This window comes from Patagioenas fasciata, chromosome 1 (assembly GCF_037038585.1).
Source record: "Patagioenas fasciata isolate bPatFas1 chromosome 1, bPatFas1.hap1, whole genome shotgun sequence".
Lineage (NCBI taxonomy): Eukaryota > Metazoa > Chordata > Aves > Columbiformes > Columbidae > Patagioenas > Patagioenas fasciata.
In genome coordinates this window covers 20,191,815-20,217,288 of record NC_092520.1, presented here as the reverse complement: position 1 = coordinate 20,217,288, position 25,474 = coordinate 20,191,815, and the positions used below count along the sequence as shown (strand labels likewise).

The following is a 25,474-nucleotide window of genomic DNA, read 5'->3' as shown; positions in this document are numbered from 1 at the left end:
TCTGCTTCAGAAACAGCTGGGCTGATACAGCAATACATGCTGTCTGGGAGCTCATGTTTTCTCCAAATCCTGGTACAAGCTCAGAGATAAGAGGAAAGTGACTGATATCTTTATTGTGCCTCAGATGGAAAAACAAGACAGAGGAACTTAAAATATTCCCCAGTGGACAGGGAATGGATTTACACCTGTTATGGAATGAACCTTTTCTTGAACATCCTATTTGATGTTGCTTCTTCAAAAGAACAGTACATACCACTCACTAGCTGAAGTAACTATTACCCATGCGATTGTCTGGACTCTTTCAGTACCATAGTTGTATTAATAAAACAAATAATACAGTTACTTTCTCCTGAAGTTTCACTGCATTACCTGGGAGTTCCCCCACATGATGCAAAGCTACATGGGCACCTGAAGCACTCTAGCTACTACAGCAATGAGCCAAGAACTGATTATTATGTGGCTTTCTATGATGCTCCAGGCAGACTGATGAGCTCTTTGCCTGAGCAGCCGTGTGCCAGTTGAGGCACACAGATCAAACCAAGCAACTGGGCATTTGGCAGGTGAGAAAAATGTAGTCTTGTGCTGCAGGTGAGACATACGGTCCTAACTACAGGGGGTGCCCAAGGAAGGAAAGGTTTGATTTCACACCTCTCCAAAGGAAGTCATCACCTCTATGATGAAAGCTGTTGCCCTCTAAGAAATTCTTCTGTGAGCGGCGGATGTAACAAGGCCTCTCTCCACTCAGATTTGTCTCCCTCATCTACCTCGGGGAACGCTTTTCCTGCGGGGCCGGCAGCTCCTCCCGCTCTTCCCCCCGTCACTCCGCAGAGCTATCCTGCAGCTCCCCCCCCCAGCTCCCTCCCACCGGCCAGTCACCCCACCAGGGCACCCCGGTCCCCTTCCCTCAGGGCAGAGCCCAGCAAGGTGCTCGTTAGCCTGAGAGGGGACTGTGGCAGAGCTTCCAGGATCCGAAGGCTCCGGACGTCGCTCCTCTAACCCAATATGGCTGCGTTGCAGCTCCGCTGCAGCTGCGCGCGGGTCAGGCACCGAGAGAGCCCCGCGAACCAGGAGCAGTAGGGAGGCTTCTAGGCGGGTTATCCTCTCAGGCAGCGCAGCCCGCTGGCGCGCACCTGTCTCTGCAGACACACGGAGCGACGTCCCGCTGCCTGAGGCACACTCGCCTGCACAGGTGCGAGTGCAGCCACGGCGCTCCGATCACAGACAGCACGCCCCCGCCCCCGCCCCCGCCCCCGCCCCCCGCAGTGCCGCACGGGACGGCGCATGCGTGAGCCCCACCCCGCGCCCAGCAGCAGCCGGGGCGATAGCGAGGAAGGCCGCGCGCGCGGGGGTGGGCGGGCCTTTCCACGGGGACGTTACAACTCGCCGAGGGTGGCGGCGGCGCCATTTTGAATTGGCTGAGGGTCGGAGGCGGAGGTTGCTGAACCGGGCTCCGCGGCCCCCGAGAAAACCAGCGAGAAAGGAGCGAGGTTTTGAATATGGCAGCGAACAGGAACTTGAAGCAAGTGCGGATCGAGAACAGCTCCCCAGCGGCGCCGATGGGCATGGTGGGGGGTGGCGGCGGCAATCTGAAGGGATTGCGGGGCCTAGAAACGGAGAGTGAGGCGGTGGCGGCCATGGCGCTACCGCCGAGCAAAGAAGGTGGAGATGAAGAACAGGAGGTTGGGTTCACCATCGATATCAAAAGCTTTCTCAAACCTGGCGAGAAGAGCTACACTCAGCGCTGCCGACTGTTCGTGGGGAATTTGCCGACTGATATCACCGAGGAAGATTTCAAGCGCCTCTTCGAGCGCTACGGGGAGCCGAGCGAGGTCTTCATCAACCGGGACCGTGGCTTTGGCTTCATCCGCCTGGTGAGCGTTCGCGCCAGTCCGTGTGGCTGCCCTGTAACCCGGGGCTGCCTTTGGAAGCCGGAGACTCCTGCTCCAGGCTCCCCCCGCCTTTCTTTGTCGGGCGACTGTATAGAAGGACAGCTGCCTCATTCTCTGTCCCTGCTGCTAGCGCTGTTCCCTCAGCTTCCTCTGCCGTGTCCCCCCTCCCCTATTTTCCTCCCTGCACCCAAGCCAGAGGCCTGCGTTGTGAGCAGCTTTTCCAGCCCATCGCGTTTAGATTCCCACCTCACTGCGCGATACTCCGCTGGTTTCAGGGTAGCTCCACCAGTTTACGTGCTGTTACCACGGGTACACCTGCAGTTTGGTCTTTCGTGAATGGGAGATTGTGCTGCGCCATTTGCTTTGTTCCTGTAACACCTGTGTAAAGGCTTCCTTTATTTAGCTCAGAGAATTTGTCGTACTTTAGAACTAGGTAAAAAATACGTATACATAAAATATATATGCATCCCTTTAGGGACTAAACATTTGCTTTGATTTGGTAATCTGTGCACTGACTAGAGGATGGATTCTCTACTTTCAATAAGAACAGCAAAAGAACCTAGCAGAGTATGTTTTAATTAAGAAAAAACAAGGCAAAGGAGACTATATATGAAGCATATATAGTGTCTATTTCATAGGCTCAAACCTATATTCACACTACAGCCTGAAATTTGTTTCTGTGTATATATATTTTACACGAAACAGTTAATTTGAAAGACTGACCACGGTTTCAAAATACCACTGCTCACACGCCGTGAAAATTAAACGCAGAATCTTAGAATTGCAAAGAAATGAGACTTTGGGTTGTTTAAATTACTTGTGTCTAGATAAGGCTAGATTTTTAGGGATAATACATTACATGATCGAAAATAGTCAAGTGAGCATGCAAAAAAGACATAATCTGAAAAACTTAAGATGCTGTATTTAAATGTCAGTTTAACGAGCAGGACTAGTTTTCATGACTCTGCGTCGAGAATGCGCTGATTTATATCATTCTGGAAATAGCTTTAGAGTGCTTTGGGCATCTCTAGTTACGATTTTTACATATATTTTACTGGTTAGGAATTTTTTGTTGTTGTTGTCATCTTAAAGATAAGTGCTTGTGGCATTCTATCATACATCATACACCTGAGAATCCCCCAGCCTGAATTAGCAATTTTTTGGAGGAAGTGCGATACATTTACATGTCATTACTCAATTTTGTATGATTAGATACAGCTTTTATCTGAACTTCCCTTTTCCGTTATGTTTAGGGAATATGGTGTGTGGGTTTTTTTTTTTTTTAACAATTTACCTAGTGACTTGAACTGTGGAGAAGATGGCTATCATCTAAAGAGTAATTTATTTAAATGTAAGGGATTGCAGCTATCAAACTCGATGAAAATTTCTGTAATGGGAAAAAGTCAGTTGTTGATACAGACTGTCTCATGGGTGTGGGTGCAGAAAGCCCATGAATGTGAGGAGAATGAATGTGTGAGCAAATAAGGTAATTTTGTCATTTGTTGATGAAATTCGAAATGGATGTCCTTTGAGAGTTCATCCAACAGTGATAATGAGCAAGTGTGGTATTTTCATTTATTTAAAAACAAAACAAAAGCCAAACCAAAACACCTTAGATCTGTAGTGTAATCTTTGAAAATGATGTTTCCTATTATATGGAGCTAGGGATGCAGAATATAAGCATTTGAGTAGTTAAATGTGAAAAAACATCAAGTTTTCAACTCTACTGAAAGCCTTTACAGAGCAGCACAAATGTATCCATCATAAGAATATTTTCTTAAGTCCTCTAATGTGCAACAAATTTTTTTTTGCCTCTGTCGTTTTTTTAGCATAAATCATAGGGGATCACAAATTTTTTTTTCCTCAATCAGTGAACGGGAACTTTGGGGTTTTTTTAGGGGAAGTTTTTTAGGAAGAAAGAGTTGAATGGCCCTGATGCTGTTGTGCTCAAGTTAAGGAAAAAATAAATTGTTACTTTTGGGAGGGGTGGGGGAAGAAACCACAAAAGTGATATCTGTTTTCTTTGAAAATAAAATATGTAAAATATTTTTTTATCTTGAAAAAGGAATCTAGGACACTGGCTGAAATAGCAAAAGCAGAACTTGATGGTACTATTTTGAAGAGCAGACCACTTCGAATTCGATTTGCTACACATGGAGCTGCCCTAACAGTGAAGAATCTTTCACCTGTTGTTTCTAATGAGCTGCTGGAACAAGCATTCTCTCAATTTGGACCAGTGGAAAGAGCTGTTGTCGTAGTAGATGATCGTGGCAGAGCTACAGGAAAAGGTTTTGTAGAGTTTGCCGCAAAACCTCCAGCACGGAAAGCTCTAGAAAGATGCAGCGATGGGGCATTCTTGCTAACAACGTAAGTTCACAGGCTTTTGTTTGAATTCGTGTGAGTATATATTTATGATGTGAACATAAACCACATTAATGAGTATTCCCTAGTTCTTATTTTATTTTCAAATTGTGAAAGCCATCAAGTGAGAAATTAAGGTGTTCTACCTCAATACCCAAAATACTCTTGATTTTCTTTTTGAGCGAGGGAAAACCATCTTTTTCTGCTTACTGTATATAAGACTTGTAGTTACTATATTAGAGTCTGATAGCAACATTTTGCTTTTCCTTGTCTACGTGCATGATTACTTTTTTCTAGTGATGCTTTATTTACATTGATTGCACTCTGCTTGATCCCAGTAACAATGTGACAAAACAACATGCTTCTGTTTCTTGGCAAAATTGTGCACCAAGTGGCTCAAATTTCTGTAAACTCAGGTGAGTCTTCCTGCGTTTATTTCTATTGCAGAAGTTTTATTTGTGTCTTGAAAGGCCAGAAGTAGTTTTTTTAATGAAGACTTAGATTCTGCAGAAGATTATGGCAACAATCCCTGGAAAACTTTCTATTTTAAAGGCAAGCAAGCTTACAAATTACAGCACTTCTCTCTTGCACCTCTTATTTCTGTACTTGGTGAAGAGAGTGTTAATTGCTGTGCTTCAACACATTCACTAGTGACATTTTCAAGTGCTTTCCTAAAGATTGTGTGAAATGATATATATTCAGAATTTTTTAAATTTTTCTGATTCTCGTTTGGGAAAATAAGGCTGTGGCTCCACAGCATGGAAGCTTGCTGACATCAAATTGAGGAACCTTTACTTCTTTTTCTCTTCCTGCCTCGGCTGTGCTCTTGGTCTATCTGCTTGAGAAATTTCTGATACTTCCATAAGCCACTTATGCTTGCTAAAACAACAGAAAGTATTTGGCTGGTTTTATTTGGAGTTTTTTTTTGCTGTTTAAGCACGTGAAGGTGCTTGCTAACATGAGTGCCATGAACATCACACCCAGCAGATGATAAGGCAGGAGAAAATGTTGCGTGGATGAGATTGCAGGTGGGGAAAGAGTCTGGAACTCCTCTTTCTCATGATAATCTCAAAATCTTGCGTGCCACTGAACTGACTTGGTGGCTATGTAGTAAATTCAATCTGAATATGGCTTTACTGTTATCAGTAGGTGTCAGCAGTTTTTTCTTATCCCCTAAGTTTTCTTGGCCTTAGTGTTTGACTGGTAGCATGGTGAGCCAAACAAGGGAACCAATCTAGTTCAGTGTTACATGAATGCTATTCTTGGCAGGAGAGATGTGTCAGGGAAAAGAAGCTAGGGTATGAGGGAGGGTTTTCTTGTTCTACCAGCTGAGTAGATCGGTTGGATTGAGATGACCATCTAACTATAGCCTGAGTGAATAAAAAGCACTTGATCTTTTATCTTGCTTAGCTGACTGCCATGTTCCCTAATGTGCAGTTGTGAAGACAATTAGCATGAATGTGCTGCTGAAGTTTTGCTTCAGAATTTAAAATTTTACATTTTTAGCTGAAAACTCTTTGCCTAATCAAAAGAAAATCTCTCATTTTCTGGGCTACATGTAGCAAAACCAGGCTTTTGAAATGTTAATACAGAGATTTAAAGTTACTGTTTTAAATGGTAGCTAGTTATTTAAATGAAACTGAACTGTGGTCTTCACAACTGCCAGCAAACTGCCATGCAGATAACATCAGGAAAAGTAGTTTGTGAGTTGTGCTCTGTGATTCCAGACTTGATCTTTTTAATTTGCACTCAGTGCCCTAAGCTTTATTTTTCAGCTGTTAGTGTTTTTGAAAGTATATTGATTTATTTCACTTTTCAGATATTTTAACAGAAAAAAAAATGACATGGAACACAATAAATAAACACTGGCATTTTGAAAATAGTGTCCCTAGCTCTTATTGCTTTGAGGTGTGTATTATAGGCTGTGTTCCCAAGACTGATGCAAAGAGCTTTTTACACAATACAGGATCCTTATACTACTCTCCCTGGCAGTAATGGCTAATAACTTGCCTCTGATTACTACAGATAATGAGAATTCAAGGAAGGTATTTTCAAAGATAAATTTGGATTCGGATTAGTGAGAGTGTGGTTGTCCAAAGAATGGGTTTTAAATAACTTCAATAGAAGTGTTTTTCTAATTATCACTGGAATATTAATGCCAAATTATCAAGCTGTTTTCAATTGTGGAGTAACTTTTAAAAGTATCTTTTAATATTCCGTGGAAACATTAATTGGTTGTGTTACTCTGTTTTGAGTTTGTTTGGTCTTTTGTCAATATAGTCATGGCCACTTTTGCCTCACTGATAAAAAGGTATTTCTTTCCTGAATATTTTGTAATTATTTGTAGATGGTTTCGAGATTCTTTTAACCTTTGAATACTTCATAGCAAACAGAACTACACCAAGTGAGTTGTAGTTTCTAGGTGGAATAGCTGGTTTTGGGCGTAGAAACAATTGTTTTTAAAGATAATTCTTAAGATCAGGATTCATTGGAATTCTACGATTTAAGAAGAAATTGCAAGACACAAGAATTATAGATAACACATATGTTAGCTTTCAGGACGGTTTCCTCAAAATACTAAATTAACTGCTTCATTTTTGATTCAGTTATTCAATTGAAACTGTCTTCCAGAACACCTCGACCTGTTGTTGTAGAACCAATGGAACAATTTGATGATGAAGATGGGCTCCCAGAGAAGCTAATGCAAAAAACACAACAGTATCACAAGTAAGTTGTGTTCAGATTTTTTTAGAAAACATGGTTTAAGTTACTTACTTAGCTTGATAAATATGTGCTGATTTTTATTTTTGAGATTGTGTAACAGGAAGTAGTGTTTTGTGCATTGCGCTATTTTGTGTCAAAAGATTAAATGGGACCATGCCAAGATTTCCTAATTATAGCAAAATTCAGACTTGCTGGTTTAACATTCTGTGCATTTACTAAAGTACGTAGATTCCTGGCCTACACTGAAATCAGTTGGAGCTTGTTGCCAGCCAGGCTATGGTCTTCTATGGATTAGGGGTGTGGTCTAATCCCACAGAGATTTGTATACCCACAGATTTTTTTGTTCTCTCAATAGCCCCCTGACTGGAGAGTCAGTGGGCTATAAATTTGTTCAGCTTCCATAGTTCAGACAAAACCTTGAGCGTGACATGAGAAAGTGAGTCTTGATAACGAAGCAGAAGTCACTTATTTTTTAATATTGAAATTTGATTGCTATTTAGAGATCATGTTGCCTGAAGCTAAAATGCTTATTCTGGTAAGGCTGTAGAATACGACTTTTTAAAAATATGGCACTATTAGTGTTAGAATGCAAAATAAAATATTGGTACTTTTTAATGCTTAGAGTTTCTGGCTAATGTTCTGAGCTGTCTAGTAAGCTTTTACATTTATTTAAATAACTGGTTTTATTAATTGACTGTTTCCTTTAGAATGGTGAACACACTTAATCTAGTGTTGCAGCTTAGTATTTTGTAGTGATGTAAATATTAATTTTTATCTTCAAATTATGTAAATGGAACAGGTCTTTATTTGAATAATTTCACTGATTGTGTTGCTTGTCTTAACAGCTGAATTAAACTTTGACTAGTTTAGAATGTAGTCATCTAACAGGTTGACTTAAAGTCAGATCTACACTTGAAGTAATTGTTTATAAATTCTTTGGCTGTTGCAGCTGTTGATGTGTCCTTCTGTACATTTTAACTGCAAAATTTTTATTAGGGAAAGAGAACAGCCTCCACGTTTTGCTCAGCCTGGGACGTTTGAGTTTGAGTATGCTTCACGGTGGAAGGCTCTTGATGAGATGGAAAAGCAACAGCGTGAGCAGGTTGACAGGAACATTAGAGAAGCCAAAGAGAAGCTAGAGGCAGAAATGGAAGCAGCTAGACATGAGCATCAGCTTATGCTGATGAGGCAAGGTAAAATCAGATAATCTGCTGGTATTAAATTTGTTTCGCCTTACGTTTTCTTTGTGTAGCATATTGAGCTGTATGTTAAACTTGGGAGATTTTGCCAGACACTATTTAATGAAATGCATTGAACTGAGAAAAGCAATATTTTTTCTTACACATTTCTTGATGATTTGCAGAAATGGAGTACGAAACTCAGAAAAGGGTGATTGTTTAGTCTCTTTCCTTCACATTTAAAATTTGTCTGGTGTAAGTAGTTTATGTAAGGAAATTGAATTATAAGATCCATATTCATCAGTAAAATTATTTCATATTTTTGGTGTTGCTTATGGTACTAGTTAGGTATTGTTTGTGTGTTATGTGTGGGAGAAAATAGAAAAACGATAGCTTGTTTTGGCTGTTCTGTGCACCTCTGGTATGATTTTGAATGTTATAGTAGCTGGTGTTACTTTTTTTTCATCTGAAACCCAACTGAGAAGTCTGAGTGCATAGTATTATATGTATGTAACAACTCAAAATAACTCACAGTTGCCATGAATTTCAGTCGTTCTTGACATTTTAAGATCATGTATCCCTCTTTCATAATTGTTTGGACATCTTGTCTTTCGCTACTGTTGGGTGAAAAGAAGTCCTCTAGTGTTTCTTGGGCAGAGAGGACAGTAGCAGGGCGAGTATCTGGTACTTTCTGCTTGTCAGTCCTCAGAACATGCTTTTCCCAAAATGCTGTGGACATGCAGTCACTGCTTTCCAGTTCAGAGATATTGAACTACTACTTGATTTTAGCTCCCTCTGTATGACTGCTGAATTGCAAGACTTTAATGTATAAAATTTAAATATATTGCATATCAGAAAGTATCTCAAGGTTTGTTGCATGAATGAAACACTGAACTTTTTAAAAAATCTTAACTTAAGGGAGATCGTGGCTACCTAACCCTAAGAGTTCGTAAGACAGTACAATAACTAGCTTGATAGACTGAATAAGGATATATCGTCACTTTAAAGGGATTTGAACTTGAGATTCTAAGTAGTGAATGCATTTCAAAACTTAAACCCAGGTAACTCATACAGGTTGTCTACTGCAATTATTTGTCTTTACCTGTTCTTAAGAAAGGACATTTTTGTTGGTAGTACGACTTTCCTGTTTGAGACTGGTTTATCTTAATTTTTTCTGCTGGCTTGAATGACATGTTGAAAACATCTATACAAGCTGGATTAGAGTATTTGCTGGGTTGGTGGAATTAAAGCACCTAAATGCTTGGATATATTGAATGTGAACACACAGTCTTTTTAAAAATCTGTTTTAAAACTTTTTCAAAACTGGAAAAGATATTAAAATTACCATATTTCATTTTTTTTATAGTATTCTTAAATGTACTGCAACTGAAAGTTGTCATTAGGGAAAAGTTTAACTTTGCCTGTTTTTTCTAAATAGGCATGCTTCCTTTAGTGTGAAACCATATTGGTATTATTTGTGCTGAAATACAGAGCATAATAAAATAAAAAACTGTTTAGAAATGCCAGATTATTACTGCAGCACCTGAAATGACAACTGTCAAGTTGTGTATTAGTTTATTTTCCAAGCAAAAAATGTTAAAGCATTTGGTTTGCATCTAAGCATAGGTATGTCTTGTAGGTGAGGAGTGTGAATGTTAATGTGATATAACAACAATGCATGTAATATACAGTAAAGCCTCCCCTTTTCAATTAGACTCACTTTTAAATTTTGTGTATGTGTGTGACTGACATTGGTAAAGGTGGTTCAGTGCTGAAAATATAGGTTGGATAAATTAACCATTGGCTTTACTAATTGTTAATATTTGGTAGTGCTAATGATCCAGTTCTAAAAGTTATGCCTGCACTTGATGGCAAGGTTAGGGATTACTTTTTCTTAAATTACCATGCCTTAATAATGTTTTAAACTGTGATGACAGTGACCTTTTATTAAGGTGGAAAAGGTCTTGATGGTAAAACATGGGAGAGCAGCTTACGTATGTTTTGAAGATATTAGAGATTATTTTAAGATATCTATTAAGCTCCGCTTTTGTATGGAAAAGGAAGACAATCCTTCTGTTGAAGAGCCACTAGAATATGAATGCTTTTGGTGCTGATATTCCAGTGAGGAAACTAACATTCTGTTAGTGTGGGAGTCCTTGTTCTGTAATGAAACTTTTGAGGCATCAGAACCTAAAATTGATGTTTTTGTATACCTGATGCACAAACAACAGATTTTAAGGCTATGTTAAAGTAGTTACTTTGAAATATGAAATGCAATATATTAGTTGTCAGGAGCTAAAAAGACGGGAAGGGTGAGCTTATGAGAGTCCATATACTCCTGGACGTGAAGGTTTTATAAAAATTGCTTTATGAGAGCTGGTGTGACTTGAACATGTTGACTTAAGTACTCAGTTTTTTGTGGTATTAATACTGAAGGTAGACTTCATTCTTGTGATCCGTGTAATTTTTCACTTTTGAGTGTCATGTTTTGACAGATTGAGTCAGAAGTAATTTGTAAAGCAGAATACATGTTTTCACGTGTGAGTAAATTGACATGATATTTCTGATCTACATATTGGTGGTATGCTTCAGACTTTTGTAAATATTCTCTCATAATGGTGATGAAATAATTTATGAAAATACTGGGAAATGTGACTAAATTTAACCAGAAATTTCATTCTTCCTAAGTTATATGACAGCTGAACATCTGTTTTTCATCTCTAGAACCTTAAAAATCAGCAACTAAAACAAAAATATTTTTTGGACTTGGTATTCCTGCTTGTAGAATTAACTTCTGATGTGAGAGTACACTTAGATCATCTGCCCTCTGCTCTGCAGGAGGTTGACGACAAAATGAAGACCTTGCCCTTCTGTAAGCACAAGAAAGTGCTTTGTCCTTTTTTTTTTTTTTTTTTTCCCGCAGCTGCTTTAGTGCAGGTTTTTTCTATTCAGAGAGAGGGCCTGTGTCCGGCATACGTCAGTCCAGAATTACATCACTGCAGGTCTTTTATATGAATGACTCTGTGCACAGCTGCAACCTGTAGATCTATGTTTTCATCTGGCTTGTAAGACTTTGTGCGAAGATTCTGCCATTGACAAATGGTACTGGAACATACATTTCAGGAAAGCCAATAATCAGAACTATGCTCTGGAAAAAAATAAGAGGGCACTGAGAAAAGTAAAACTCTACACCTTAAGAATAAAAGGGAGTAAATGATAAATTTGTAGCAAAAAAGTAGGAAATCTCATGCAAGTATATTAACACAAGAAAAAGGGAATGCTGCATAAATTTGAAAGAATGAAGAACTGGCAAGGAAATACCTTTTCCCACAGTGGACAATATTGAGGATAGAATGGGTCAATTCTTGGTATCAGTAATACCCTGAAACAACCTAAAGGTTATTTTTGAAACAAAAAAGTACACTTGTACTCTGAAATAATATAAAGTTTATTAAAAAAAAGTGTACTTGTGGTGCTCCCCTGAGTATCAGGATAACAGTGACCAGCTCTTCAGTGGCAAGTACAGTTGGAAAGAAGCCCTCACACTTCACGATTCAAATGAATCTTCAATGCAATCATATTCTATTGAAGTATGAAATGTGTTAGCTTTGTAGAAGAGATTGGAAAAATGTGCTTGCAAAATGTGCTTGAGAAAGGACTTCTAGTATCAATAAGGATGCTGTGAGAGTAAAAAAATCTGATAATCATCTTCATTAGAGAAGAAAACAAATATATGATATTTTGGTGAAATGTACTGGTCATTGTAGTTTTTGGATATTAAAGTAAAAGTTTAAGTTGTAAACAATATATGCTGATGCACATAATATGTGATATAGTGGAATGTTTCTCCTTGTGTCCGTAAATAATGTCATGTGGCCAATATCCTATGAAGACAGAAAGGGCAAATAACTGCTTTCTAACAAAAGGTAGAATTAATACTCATTTAAGAAACTATACATTTCCAGGTAGAAATCAATAATGTCAGAAACTAGTACAGCAAAAGTAATTACTGTTGGTTGGACCCTGCTTTTTAAGAGCTTTATAAGTGTTTTTTAAGAGGATATGGCTGTTCCTTTCTGGTAGTGTTAAAGATTAGTCATTTGTAAGTCACTATAAGCAGAGTCATGACAAATGTCTACAGAGGCTCAGGTTACATGTACCTGAAGTTCATATCACTTTTTTCTGATGTGTGCCATGCAGTGGTCTGCAATAGCTAGTGGAGAGTATAAACCTCTATACGCTGTACTAGTTTTCTTGCTAGTGTGGCTTTAGCAGTACACAGCATTGTTAGAAAATTGATGCTGGCCGTTTTACAACTAGGATGTGATTTAAGTGATTGAAAATATTTTTCTTTCTCCTCTTATTTGTTTGAAGACTTCAGATTTCCAGTTCCGTAACCTGCTTGAGGGGCTTTGCCAGCCCTGTAGATTTCCGTGTTTGTGAACTGTGGATCCAGCATGTTTTTTCATATATGGAAGGAGCCAGTTAAATGCTTTGAGGAAGTTCTTTAAAAACTGAATATTAGAACTGTAATCTGACAGCAATAGTGATTTTTTTTTTTGTGCTGCCACATTGGTGATTGGCAACTTTTATCTTTAATACGTTTTTAATCCTGTTAGATCTCATGCGACGTCAAGAAGAACTGAGGCGTTTGGAAGAACTTCGAAATCAAGAACTTCAAAAACGCAAGCAGATACAATTGAGGTATTTTGTCTTCTACTGTGCAAAGGTGTGGCATGGAGCTGATGTAGGCCTGCATGAATTTGGATATCAAATAAAAACGTTTCTGCTGCTGAAAAGTTCCTTTTCAAAAGCATAATGTGTGATATTTCTGTTAATGAACAGAAAAATGATCACTTATGCTAGTATAAAAGACTGCTTTTTTCATTTATTTCAACTCTGCTAGTTCTATTGTAAATACCTGAGCTTTCTAAATAGTGTAGAAATGTCTTAACAGAATTTTTTTGTTTCATATGATTTATTTTAACCTTGTGACTGAAGTGTAGCTCTAATAGAGCTGAATAGATATGAACATCCTTCTAAGATTTGTGGGCAGGTGATTTGCATGTGGAATAGAAGCACTGCAAATTTATAGTCTGACAGGAGATAAGTTTTGAGGGTATTTTCACTTTTTATGTTGCAAACAATTTTTCCTTTAAGGTCTGATTCATACAAATACTTGTTTTCATGCCTCTGCTGCAATTGAAGAAAATAGACATCGTATCATCATCATGATTGAATTTATACTTTTTATGTTAAATACCATAAGGAATGTACACGAGGAGAAAAGAACAAACCGCAAACATTTCACAGAGTTAAAAATGTGTCTTTCAGCAGTATTGAAATGTTTTAATCCATAATGACTTTTTAAAAACTGGAGTATTTTAACCTGCTCACCAAATGTATCCAGAAGAATAGGTATAGAATGCCACTGGTATTGTAATTACCTGTATTCCGGTTAAAAAAATAAATCAGTAATATTCAAACCCATCAGGTGGAGTAGATTACTGCATTACCTTATAGAAAAAATGGAATAATGACTGATTTTGTTTACGTGCTCAATCTTATCTCCTGAGACTGAGTATAAGCGTGAACAGGTCAAGAATTCTAAGTTAACATAGTTTTTGAAAAATATTCTAGACATGAAGAAGAGCATCGACGTCGTGAGGAAGAGATGCTACGCCAGAGGGAACAGGAGGAACTACGGCGACAGCAGGAGGGAGGATTTAAGCCAAATTTCATGGACAATGTAAGTAAAATTCTGTGACCAGAAGTTGAAAGTGTAAAATACTTTTAAAAAACAATGTAATATTTTTACATACTAGCTATTGAGCTACCTTCCTCCTGTTTACTGTTCTTCCTTTAGTATTCCATTGCTCGCATGAATGGAGTGGTACAAATTTAATAGTGTAGTTGTTCTCTTGTTCAGTGGTATCACTTGTTTTTCCTACAAGCTGGTGGAGGGACATTTCACTGAAGTGAAGGTGTTCAGATAATAATTTGCCTTTTTTATTCAGGAAATGAGTTTTTCCAAATTTCCTAAGTAGAGTATCATGAGAATAAATGATGTTTCCATGAGGAAGTGCCCTACTTTGACCAAAGGTTTAAGTTTTAAACCAGTTCAGGCTGTTAAGACTGTTTGAATTACTTGTTTTGGCTTATGCTTAACTTATTAAGAATTATATACTTCAGAAACGAAATGGGCAGTGTTAACTTCCTAGGGAGCCTAAAACCACTCTCCCTTTTGACCCTACTTTAAAACTAGTACGGTAAAAACCTCAAAATCTTTGCTAAAGGAGACCAAAAGATGATGAAGTTGGGGGAAAAAATTGTCCTCTGCTATAATGTCTACATTGTTTATATTAGTAATTCAGGTGTGTTCTGCCTGTGAAGACTCATCCTGCAGGACTAGCAAAATGGTGGTATCAGAGAAGTCAACTTCTAAATTTTTGTTATGATCTATTATGGTATGATTTTTTTCTTTCTACCAACCAAAGCAATTAAATGAATGCAACCCATATTGTGAGTGCTTTAGTTTCATGTGAGAAGGATGCCTTTTACTGTTATGACTATTCTTAGTGAGGAAGCAATGAATAAGCAATTCACACAATGCTCTTTTACGCTGTTACAACAACTGTAGTCTTCAGGGGGAAATTTTGCTCCCCATTACAGGTACAACTTGGTACATAGCTGAGAAAGCAGCAGTTTTATGTTTCATTTACTTTCTGATTTTGTGTTTTGAGGAAGAAATACCCATTTTACACTTATATCAAAACATTTCTGTAGGGTTGAGAAGTATATATTATGTATGTTCTGAGACATCCTAACAGAAGTTAGAAAATAAAACATTTCCTGTTCTCAGCAGGACATCTTTTCATATCCTCTGCCCGTTAGTGTTTTTAGTAAAGATGGGGAGGAATCACAATTGCTCCTTTGATGTTAGTAACAGCTATCAGTTGATTTTGTTGATTGTGTTTTGAGAAACTTGCAGCAGAACACAATAATTTATTTCAATATGTGCTCACGCTCTAGAAGAAAATTACTTTCAGCCTGTGTTTTCTTTGGGGTGATGAAGATCAAGGATTCAAAACTCATAATGACCTTTAGTTTGTTCCCACATAGTATTTCACAACGTACATTTAATAATGTATAACAATTGTCTGATGTAGTTTAGAAATAGCACTTACCGATTGTGACTTCCGTAGCGCCAAATAAGAAATTTCACCTTAATGTCTTCATGTAGCATCTTTTGGGGTGGCCTGACTTTCTGACCTTATAAGCTATCTGTGAAAATCCTCCTGTGGCTGATCAGTGAGACCCCTGCTACTCGCTGCAGGAAGGGAAGCTGGGGAGCCACCCCACAGCCTGGGGGTGGCAGTAGCTCCCTCAGATTCCATTGCTGTTAGGAGATTGTGGCCTATACCTTGCAGTTTTGGGTGCTGGGAAAACTAGATAATGTTGTTCACAGCAGCTTCTACCAGTTTTCTTCTTGCAGCTGTCTTGAGATGAATTTATGGAGCCTCTGTGCTTGAAATGCTTGCCACAGTTTAGACATCCTCGTGCTTATCTGCATCTTTAAACTCTGAGCTCTGTGTGGATAGAAACTGTTCACGTTGCTGTGCTGGACATGACAAAAAGTATAGTGTGAGAAGAGGAATGGCTCATGTAAAGCACTTCAATGACTATGCATCATTTTTGTAATTTTTATAAGATGAAATTTTTTTGTGGGAAAGGTAAAGATGGAAGAATGCTTTGAAAGAGTGTAGCTTTCCCATTGAATTGCGTTAGTGAGATTGTGTGTTCATCTGGAACTAGTTAATACACTGCAAGAATATATAGATGTAGCTGTGCAGTGACAACCCTACCAAATGTGTTAGAAGTTACATAAAGGAATGTATTGTACAGGTGGTGTTTTTTTAATGTCATGTCAAGTTGAAGTGGCATATACAGTAATTTAAAAAGAAATGTTTTCTTAATCTTCAGACTAGTCTTTAGTATTCTGGTCATTTGTTGACTTAGGTTTTGCTTCTACTGTCCTTTGAACTTTAAAAGAGGAAGAATTGAAACAAAATTGGAAGTGATGTATTTACTTTCTTTAGCAACTATTTCCAATAAGAAGAGCTATATAACTCTAAGCATGGCCCATCGTTTTATAGGTGTTCATTATAATGTCTTTTGATAACTGTACTTATATAAATGGGAATTTGAAAAAGCCTTTGCATTTTGCAACAGAGAAGAATTGTAAACCATTTCTGGAGATTACAATATGATACATCAAATCTTTTTTCAATTTAGTAGAATTTCTTATACAGCTAATTTTTCTAAAATTCTTTTTGGTAGTACTTTTTTACTGTGAACAGGCTCCATCTGGTAATTGCTTCTAGTCTGAGATTACCACTGTATACACACTGGAAAAGTTATTCTCTGTTTTAAGAGTTTAAAACTTGCCTCTTGGTGAAAATTGCATTTTGTGATACTGGTGTATCGGGTCTTGATCAACTCTTTTGGCATAGTCCCTTTAACATATATAAGTTTTCTGCCAACCATGTATTTAGAAGGAAAATAATAATTGTTTCTAATCCTTGTTTTTGTTTCTCAAAAGCTTTGAAAAGTAAGCTTCCTTCACTTATATCCTATCCCTTTTTACTGTTCAGTATAAAAGGACATAAATGGTAAGTGCAATGACAACCAGAACTGGATTCTGTCATACAGGGCTGCAGTATTAGGCTTTCCTCTTTAAAGTTTCTTTCTGTAGCTTTTCTTTACTTTCTTACACTTTGTTGTTGTTGTTGTTTTTTTTGTTTTTTCAAAGTTGAAAAACATCTGGTGATCAAGTTTAAAGCAGTTACCAGTTACTCGGTTCAGTTACAGATTATATAAATATTTTGTGTGTGAGTATCTCTGTTCCTTAAGTGTTCTTGTTCATGGTGATGTTGTACATTAAAAATGTTTGCATTGATTGTTGGTCTAATGGGCAACCTAGTGATGCCTAACCAGTTTTATTAATCTAGTTGTGTGATCACTAGTAAATAAGTTATCCATAAACACTTCTGTATTGGTTAGGGATTTTTCCCTTGCTTTCTAAAAATTGATTAGTTAAAATCTGCTGTTAGAGCTTAATATATATGCATTCTGATTTCATGATAACTTAATCATGAACCTTGTTTTCCTCTAATATTTTGCTGATTTGTATTTTGCATACATATATCTTGCTAAAAGTGGAGCTTGCTGGTGGTGATTGGAAGCAATACTTTATTTTTCAGCAACACAAATATTTTCTAAAAAAAACCATAGTACTTCTAAGTGCTACTAGTACATTAATTATTCAGACTGTGCAAAGGTTACTATCCTATTGTGAATGACTTATATAGATTTACATTGTTAAATCTTGATTACAGCCTTTTAACCAAATAATTCCAGTTACAGGAACTACTTTTATTCATGTCACCAACTTTGAAAACAGTGATGTATATTTAGTGTATTAAAATAGTTTTTGTACATATACAAAAGAGACTAAAATATGTAGGAGTTGTAGTCTTAGTTTTATGGTGCTCAAATTTATAGTAACACTGCAAAATAGTGTCTGGTTGGTATTGTATTTAGCAATAGCTGTGACACTGGCCTATGGCTTACAGCTCTTCTTACTGGTGGTTTAAAGAGGGAGTTGAGATTTTTGGGAGTACTCATCTTCTTACCTCTAAGGAAACTCACCTTTTTTGATCTATAACTTGCATGTGTAAGGAACTGTTTCTTGCTAATTTGTTGGTTTCGACTTCTGAATGCTTACCGTTCTTTCATGTAAAACTTTTTTTATTAATAATTTTTTGTTAATCTCTCAGTCTTTTAAAGAATTATTTCTAGGTTTTGTTTAGCTTTCCTTTAGTTTTTCTTACACAGAAGCACTGCTGCTCAAGTATGTTGTGTAAGTATCAGCATAAAGTGGCAGCTGCTGAAGCAGTGGAGATTGCCTCAACAGCAGAGATTGTAGTGGACTTGGATCAAAAGCTCTAAGATGAGAGTGAGGAGTAAAAAAGCATGTCCCAAAACAACAACAAAGATCATAGCTTCAAGAATACTAGAAACTTGATTGGGGGGAAAAAAAAAACCCTGCATATTAAGTCTTTGTTCTAAGAGTTTTATCCTTCTTTAGAGTGGTTTATAAATGTAGCTTCCCATTTCTTTGTTATTTTGAGCCTACTGAGATGTATCTTATTCCCTCACTTCTACATTCACTTGCGAATTTAGTGGATATTTTTGAAACAAGACTATCACATTTCCTTGGACTTCTGTAATTAAGGAATAGTTTTTTTTACTTCCTGACTCTTATGTGACTAGAACTGCTTTTTTTTTTTCTATCTCCTGATTCCATTATGCTCAGAAGCTTCAGTTATGTAAGAAGGTTGAATTTTCATTGAATGCAGGATCATTTCCTAACTTATTCAAAACTAAACTAAGCTAAAGCAGATTTCTAATAATAAAAATTTCCAAGGATCTTTTCAAATTTGATCTGTTTTCTACTAACAATACATTTTGGTTATTTTATCTTGACAGCGTAGTATACTTAATGAAGCTGACGGGAGTGCAGTTTTGTGAGGTTGTGTGAATATAGTCTCTTTCTTAACAAACTGCTATAAAGCTAGGGTGCTTTATAAAGGCTCTCTTGTGGAGTTTGATTGGGAGAGATCTATTACCTCTATATTGCAATTCAGCATACATACTCATGGAAGAAGTAAATAGTTTGTGTTTGACACCTTAAAAATCTTTTGAGTTAAAATTAGCTTGGATGGTTAAATGTAGAACTAAAAAACCAAAACAACACAAAAAACCAAAACCAACCAAACAAAAAAACCACCCAACCAAACACAACCTGACAAAACATTCCTGCTTTCTTGGCAGTGTTTTTGCTTCAGTGATTAAGTTTCTTCCTATGCATAAAGCAGCATAGACTGCAGCAAGCAGTTTATAAATATGCAGTTTGTGGTTTTGTGGGTGGTCTTAGTTTTGGCAGTAGCACTAAATTTTTTTTTTTTATTTTTGCAGGATTGCAGTGATATGCATTAGTAAACAGATGCTTCAATCTTGAGTTTCTTCTGTTTATCAAAAAGCGTTTTAGATACTGAATTTGGTGCTTCAGGCAAGAATAATAGTTCTTTAACAGGGCTTAAAATATTAACATGGTATTATTTACAGAAACTAAAGAAATTATTTTCAGTCTTTAATTATACTGCCAGATATCAAAAACTATTTTAACTGTCATATCTGCTTTTAGTGTGAAAAGACACTGCATAAAAATCACAGCAGAACTTCAACTGTCTTTTTGTGGCGTATTACGTGTTTGTATATATAAACCAAAGCTATTTATAGAATAAGATACTTTAAAAGTATTTATTTCACAACCATTTTAGGATGCTTTATAATTAACTTTTTAGATCATGTTTTTATGTGTATCAAGGATGCTACTAAGGTAATTTTTCAGTCATGAAGCAAATAATCGTTATGATGTTACATTTAATGTATAACTTTATATGTCAGTGTGTGTGAACTATGAATATTTAGGGTGATGTGATAAATTTTTGTGTTGAATTATGTTATAGATATTTAGGAGACTTTTGCCATTATCTTCCAAAGTTTGTACAAAATGCTTTAGAACGTACTAGTAATTACTTCATGTGAACTTGCAAGGAGAACAAATGACCATTCATAAGTAATTTTGTCCCTTAATGTGCTGTCAGAAGTGCATAAATCTCCAGTACAAATTTAGGTGTTGCAGTACTACTTGTAAGCATTCCCAGGTTTGTTCTCTTCTATACTAATCTATAAGGAATTTTATTGTCTGTGCTTTTTAGATTGTCTGTTTTCCTTTATAAGTTCATTTTCTTTCAGTAAGACTAATGGATCAAGAAACTAAAAGAACACTTTTCAAAAGATACTTCATATGCAATAGCAAAATGACATCAGTCTTTGTCAGTCTTCATGTTTTATGAGGCCTCAGATTTAGCAGATGCCTTTTTTGTTCCATTAATGGAAAGACTTCAAATGCATCTCATGTACTTACTTATAGAATGCTCCATTTGCATACTTAGCTTTTCTCATTTTATGCATTTTACAGATAAAATGAAAGAAAATATTAAAGAGCAGATTTATAAACTCTGTATTTCATATTTTTAATATAATTCCTGAAAATAGTTACTGCTCACAAATTAAACAAGATCTGTTTAAGTTCCTCAAATATGAAGTTCTTCGATTTTCCATCTCGTAATGTAAAAGTAAAAACAAGTAAAAATGAGGCGTTTATAACGAATTTAGAAAAATCCTTTAAGTAATTGTTTGATAAATGCCCTACATATTTTGAAGAAGCTAAAGTTAATGTTTGCCTTAATTTTCACTTTTTTCTTCCTCAGCTACTGCAGTTAAGTTTGACTTGGTGTTTGTACACATATTTACCCAGACTAAGAAGACATTAACTTTCCATTTCAGTTACCTACTTGGTACTTATTTTGGACTGATCCTCCTGTCCAAATTCTGAGATCTTACTCGGTGGCATTGAGACTTCCAGCCAAAATAAGTTCCTCTGAAAATTCTGTCTTTATTCAAAGGATCTGTGTTTAAAGAAAGAAGAAAATATTTATTGCTTTTCGGATATTTTGAATGCGTCTATAGAAATAGTATTTGTGATGTGAAGGAACCTGTTAGTGGATCTCTTGCTTAGTCTGAGGAAAGCTTAAATAAGATTTGGTTTCTCTGTCAAGAGGCAGTGGCTCCCGAGTAGTGTTTTTTAGCAAGAGCAGTATGCCTCTGACCTTTAAATTAGCCTATAACATTCTGCTTCAGTAGCTCCCACAGGGTGGAAGATTTTAATAGTGGTAATGCAGTTAACTGAGGCATAGAAATTAACTTGTCTTAGTGAGGTTACCTGTCTTTTGATACCAAGCTAAATGCTATTTTTAAATAAAAATATATAATGTTTTTTCTCATTAGTATTTCATAAGCCTCCTTTCTGTAGTATAGGCATCAAGTAGGTTTATCTCATTACCAGAGCTAGTGCTTGTTTTGGGTTATTAACTCTTCCATGAGGAATATGGAATTTAAGCCTGATACTTCTGTCTTCCATTAAGCCTTTCTTTAGGTTCCACTTCAATTTTCCAGACATTAGGTGGTTTTGTTAGATGAATTAGCATTTTTAATATGCTGCCTGCTGGAAAACAACCTGTGGGTATTGGTTAGCAGCCAGCTGAATGTGAACCAGCAGTGTGCCCAGTTGGCCAAGAAGGCCAACAGCATCCTGGCTTGTATCAGGAATAGTGTGGCCAGCAGGACCAGGGCAGTGATTGGCCCCTGTACTCAGCACTGGTGAGGCTGCATCTTGAATCCTGTTTTCAGATTTGGGCCCCACAGGAAAGACATTGAGGTACTGGAGAGAGTTCAGAGAAGGACAGTGAAGCTGGTGAGGGGCCTGGAGCACAAGTCTGATGAGGAGCGGCTGAGGGAACTGAGGCGGTTCAGCCTGGAGAAAAGGAGGCTGAGGGGAGACCTTATTCTGTCTACAACTACCTGAAAGGAGAGTGTAGCATGGAAGGTGTTGGTCTCTTCCCCCAAGTAACAAGTGATAGGCCAAGAGGAAATGGCCTCATGTCACACCAGGGGAGGTTTGGATTGGATATTAGGAAAACTATCTTCACCGCAAAGGTTATGAAGCACTGGAACAGGCTGCCCAGGGAAGCAGTGGAGTCACCATCCCTGGAGATGTTTAGAAGAGGTATAGACGTGGCACTTAGGGACATGGTTTAATGGTGAATTTGACAGTGCTACGTTAATGGTTGGGCTTGATATTAAAGGTCTTTTCCAACCTTAATGATTCTATGATCTGAAAAAGACAACATGATGCCAAATTAGTTTTTTCAGGCTTTGTTTCTCTTTCATATATGGTACTGTTTTTTATAATTCTTTTAAAATTTGATATAGAGTCCTTGTGTTTGTTCCCCCCCTGCCCTTTCTGAACTATTAAACATTTGTTTGTCTATAGGGGAACTTGTATGTTCTTTAGGTAAGAGCTAACTATTTTTGTTTATCCCTGTTTATCCCTATATGTTGTGATTCCCATCGTGTCCCTGCCATGATTCTGACCTTTGGGTCCCTGATACATAAATAGTAGTTTTTGTTAGATACCATTTGATGAAAGCAGACACTATCTCAAGAGTTAATGTGTGGGGACCTGGGTCAGGAGATATAATTAGAAAACAATTTTTATTAATCTGTTCTGATTTGTTTGGATGACCGGTTTCTCAAACTTTTTATTAAAATACTAGAAATGCCTGGTACAATGTATATTGTTTTCCTGAGAACTCTGTTTATTCAAATGGTAAGCATCTTTCTTCATTAAGTCTACCTCATCTTACTTCTGTTTCATGGTATGTGACCTCCAGGTTGTATAAAAGATTAACTGGAAAACTGTGAAGAACAGGAAAACTATGGAGCCTGGTTTCAGGGCAGGAAGTTTCACTGGTCCTTCTTTGTTCATGTTTTGTATGTTTAAGCACTGCATGTGTGGACATGCCAGAACTTTGTTGAAGAAATCTTAAATATTGAACTATTCTGACTAAGCAACATTCATAACGTATAAAAGACGGAATATATTTGTTAGAAGTTTCTCCTACAGGACCTCATTTTAGCGATGAAAATTTCCCTCGATCTTAATTTGAAACTTTGGTTTTCATATTTGACTTGTGTATTGTAGTCACTTGGTAGCTCAGATCAGTTATGAGATAGCAACTACAGTTGGTGGGGTCTTTTTTTACAGTTTAGTCAGCATATTATCTACTTGGTGAGGAAAGATTGCTAATGCAAATGTCTGGAAAAGAGCCATGTGTAGTGTGGCTATAACTAGTGCTGCTTTTAAAGTGTTTTAAGATGATTTTGCTATCTTATATTTGACGTTCCAATTCAGAGGTAGTTAAATTTTTACATAAACAGTAAATGATCTTGTTCTTGACTAGTTAGGTTTTTTTTTCTAAGTAAACATGGATGATTTTCACTGCATCTCATCCTTGGTATTGCAGTTGGGGAAAATTGTTTCGAATCAGTGAAGTGTTCACTCTCTTTGAATATTTGCGTATATTTGAATATTTGTGCAAGGAAAACTTTAATATTTGTGAAATCTAAAATGCAGCACTGTTTTATAGTACCCAGTTTTCAGTTTAATATTTTAATGTGTTTCTGCATGATGGTACAGTTAGCCCAGACTTCCTTGCCAGTTAAACAGCCCTTCAGCCACACCCACTGGGATGAATTGTGGAGTGCATCTTAAATTATTTGCAACTTGTTCTGTGAATGTAGGGTATCCTCCATGCTTCCGTGGATATCTGTTTTGATACTTACCTGCTCTCGTGCTGTTTCTACAGCTTAAAATAAACCCAGAACAATTCTAAGTTGCAGCATAGAATTGTCTAATATGCCTCTGAAGATGTGAATATGTTGTGAATGTAATGTGATTATCTTACATGTATCAATTGTCAACTTGGAGATATGGAGATAATACTTTCAGAAAGTAGTTTTGCAGGTAAGTAAATAGTTGAGTGCCTTGAATTAATTACAAATGAAAAAATATTTGTGTCCTTTACAGCTGTTGATTTGGATTTTAAATTTACGTTTTTAACTTCATTATTGCCATTCAAAAAATGAAGCTAATAGAAATCTGATAAGTGGTTTTATATATTGGTTCCATGGATTTAAAGTGGCTCTTGACTCTGGCAGAACTGAATTAGTTGACAGAATGTTGTGATGAGGAAGTTGGTATTAAAAGAGTTTATATATAGGTATCCTCTTTTTTTTTAAAGAATTTCCAGATCTGTTGAAGTGATTCACTTCTCTAAGCACCCTTGTCTTGTAAAAAATGGTTTCTGAATTTTACCTTAAAATATTTGAGAAGCAGAATTTTATCTTCTTTGTGAATGTTAGTTGTTAGATCAAGGAGGAATTTTGACAGAATACTTCTGTTTCTGTTTGCTCTCAAATGGTCAACGATGTTTAGGGGGGGAAAAAAAAGTAGTTCTGTCTTTGCAGTTATACTCTCAGAGAGTGTTTCATTTGTCATAGCCGTAGAAAATGAAGGGACATGATAGGATTTTCCTTTGCCTGAACAGATGAGGTAAAGATGATTGAATAGAGGCATGGAATTCAAACATTTGGATTTTATTCCTGGCTACTGTTTCTATGTAAATTGTTTCTAGCCAGAATTTGCCATCTGTAAACAGAGAGATTTTGACTGGTGAACATTTTCCACAAGTTGTGGGAAAATGAGGAACTATAGTTAACTTGCCTTTTTAGTCAGTTTTATTCTGTTGTTAAATATACAATATTTACTGTATTATCACAAACGGATGTGGGAGAGGTGGGAGCACTATAATCAACAGAGTAGGTTCTACTGTAAATCTTGTTTTATTTTAGACTGTGTTTTTGTCAACAAGTTTAGATTGTTATTTGAATTTTTGACCTGTAATATAGCATTATGAAAGAATGAGTTTTGTTTCAAACCCGCAGTTGCTTATGTGATAAAAGGTCTTAAAAGGCACATATGCCTTTTCTTCAAGTTGTTGTGACTTCTGGATATTTTCTGTAAAAGATTGCAATACTCAAGCCCAGCGTCTAAGATCACTACATAAAGACATTCAAAAAAATCTATATGCATGTACACAGGATCTGCAGTTCTAATGGACAGTTTGTAATATTGAAGATGACTGAGTATCTCTACATTGCTGAATTCTCAGTTGTCTCCATGATAAGGTGTCTATTAATGAATGTCTTTAAAAAAAAAAAGTTTTTAATATTACCTTTTCTGGCTCGGACAGTAAGTATTCTTTTGTTCACTTGTTATGAGATGAAAACCAGTAATGATTTTTTAATACTCTTTTCACATAGTTTTGAATTTTGTTTGCCTTTTCTAGTTCATTTGACTTACTGTTTACAGCAGTAGTTATTTTCTGCAGCTCATGACATAGGAGTGAGAAAGTGTCTCAGTTTTATAACAGTTGCAAGTATTTTGGACTGTTCTCTAATCTAGTTTGCATTCTACCTCAAACTTACATTTTGGAAAAAAAAAAAAAAAAACAAAAGACAAAACAAACAAACAAACAAAAAACAAACAAAAGCAACTTAACCAAAAAAAAAGAACACCACAATTTTTGTCAGTATTTTAGCATTTTACTGAGAGTGACTCATTATTACAACCAATTTCACTCTAAGATGTTAGCCATTTTCAGTTGATTTTTTTTTTTGAAACAACTTTAACCAGCTCTTAACCTGTTTTCTAGCATCAGTGGTTTTTTA

General features: G+C 36.7%; 1 protein-coding gene across 10 annotated transcripts in view; it reads left to right on the top strand.

Moving 5' to 3' along the window:
- The first annotated feature begins 1,348 nt into the window (after positions 1 to 1,348).
- PSPC1 (paraspeckle component 1) overlaps positions 1,349 to 25,474 on the top strand; it is a 63,354-nt gene continuing 39,228 nt past the window's right edge. For 3 of the 10 annotated variants that reach the window (XR_011737388.1, XR_010650910.2, XR_011737387.1), the window contains exons 1-6: positions 1,351 to 1,871; positions 3,955 to 4,256; positions 6,882 to 6,977; positions 7,971 to 8,167; positions 12,772 to 12,856; positions 13,793 to 13,901. Coding sequence is in view for 1 of the 10 variants with exons in the window: in XM_065831180.2 (XP_065687252.1) it covers positions 1,497 to 1,871; positions 3,955 to 4,256; positions 6,882 to 6,977; positions 7,971 to 8,167; positions 12,772 to 12,856; positions 13,793 to 13,901 (1,164 nt within the window). In the remaining 9 variants the exon portion in view is untranslated. Of the gene's footprint in view, positions 1,872 to 3,954; positions 4,257 to 6,881; positions 6,978 to 7,970; positions 8,168 to 12,771; positions 12,857 to 13,792; positions 13,902 to 25,474 lie in introns of all 10 variants that reach the window. The other 7 variants (XR_011737384.1, XR_010650909.2, XR_010650912.2 and 4 more) reach the window with 4 other exon arrangements.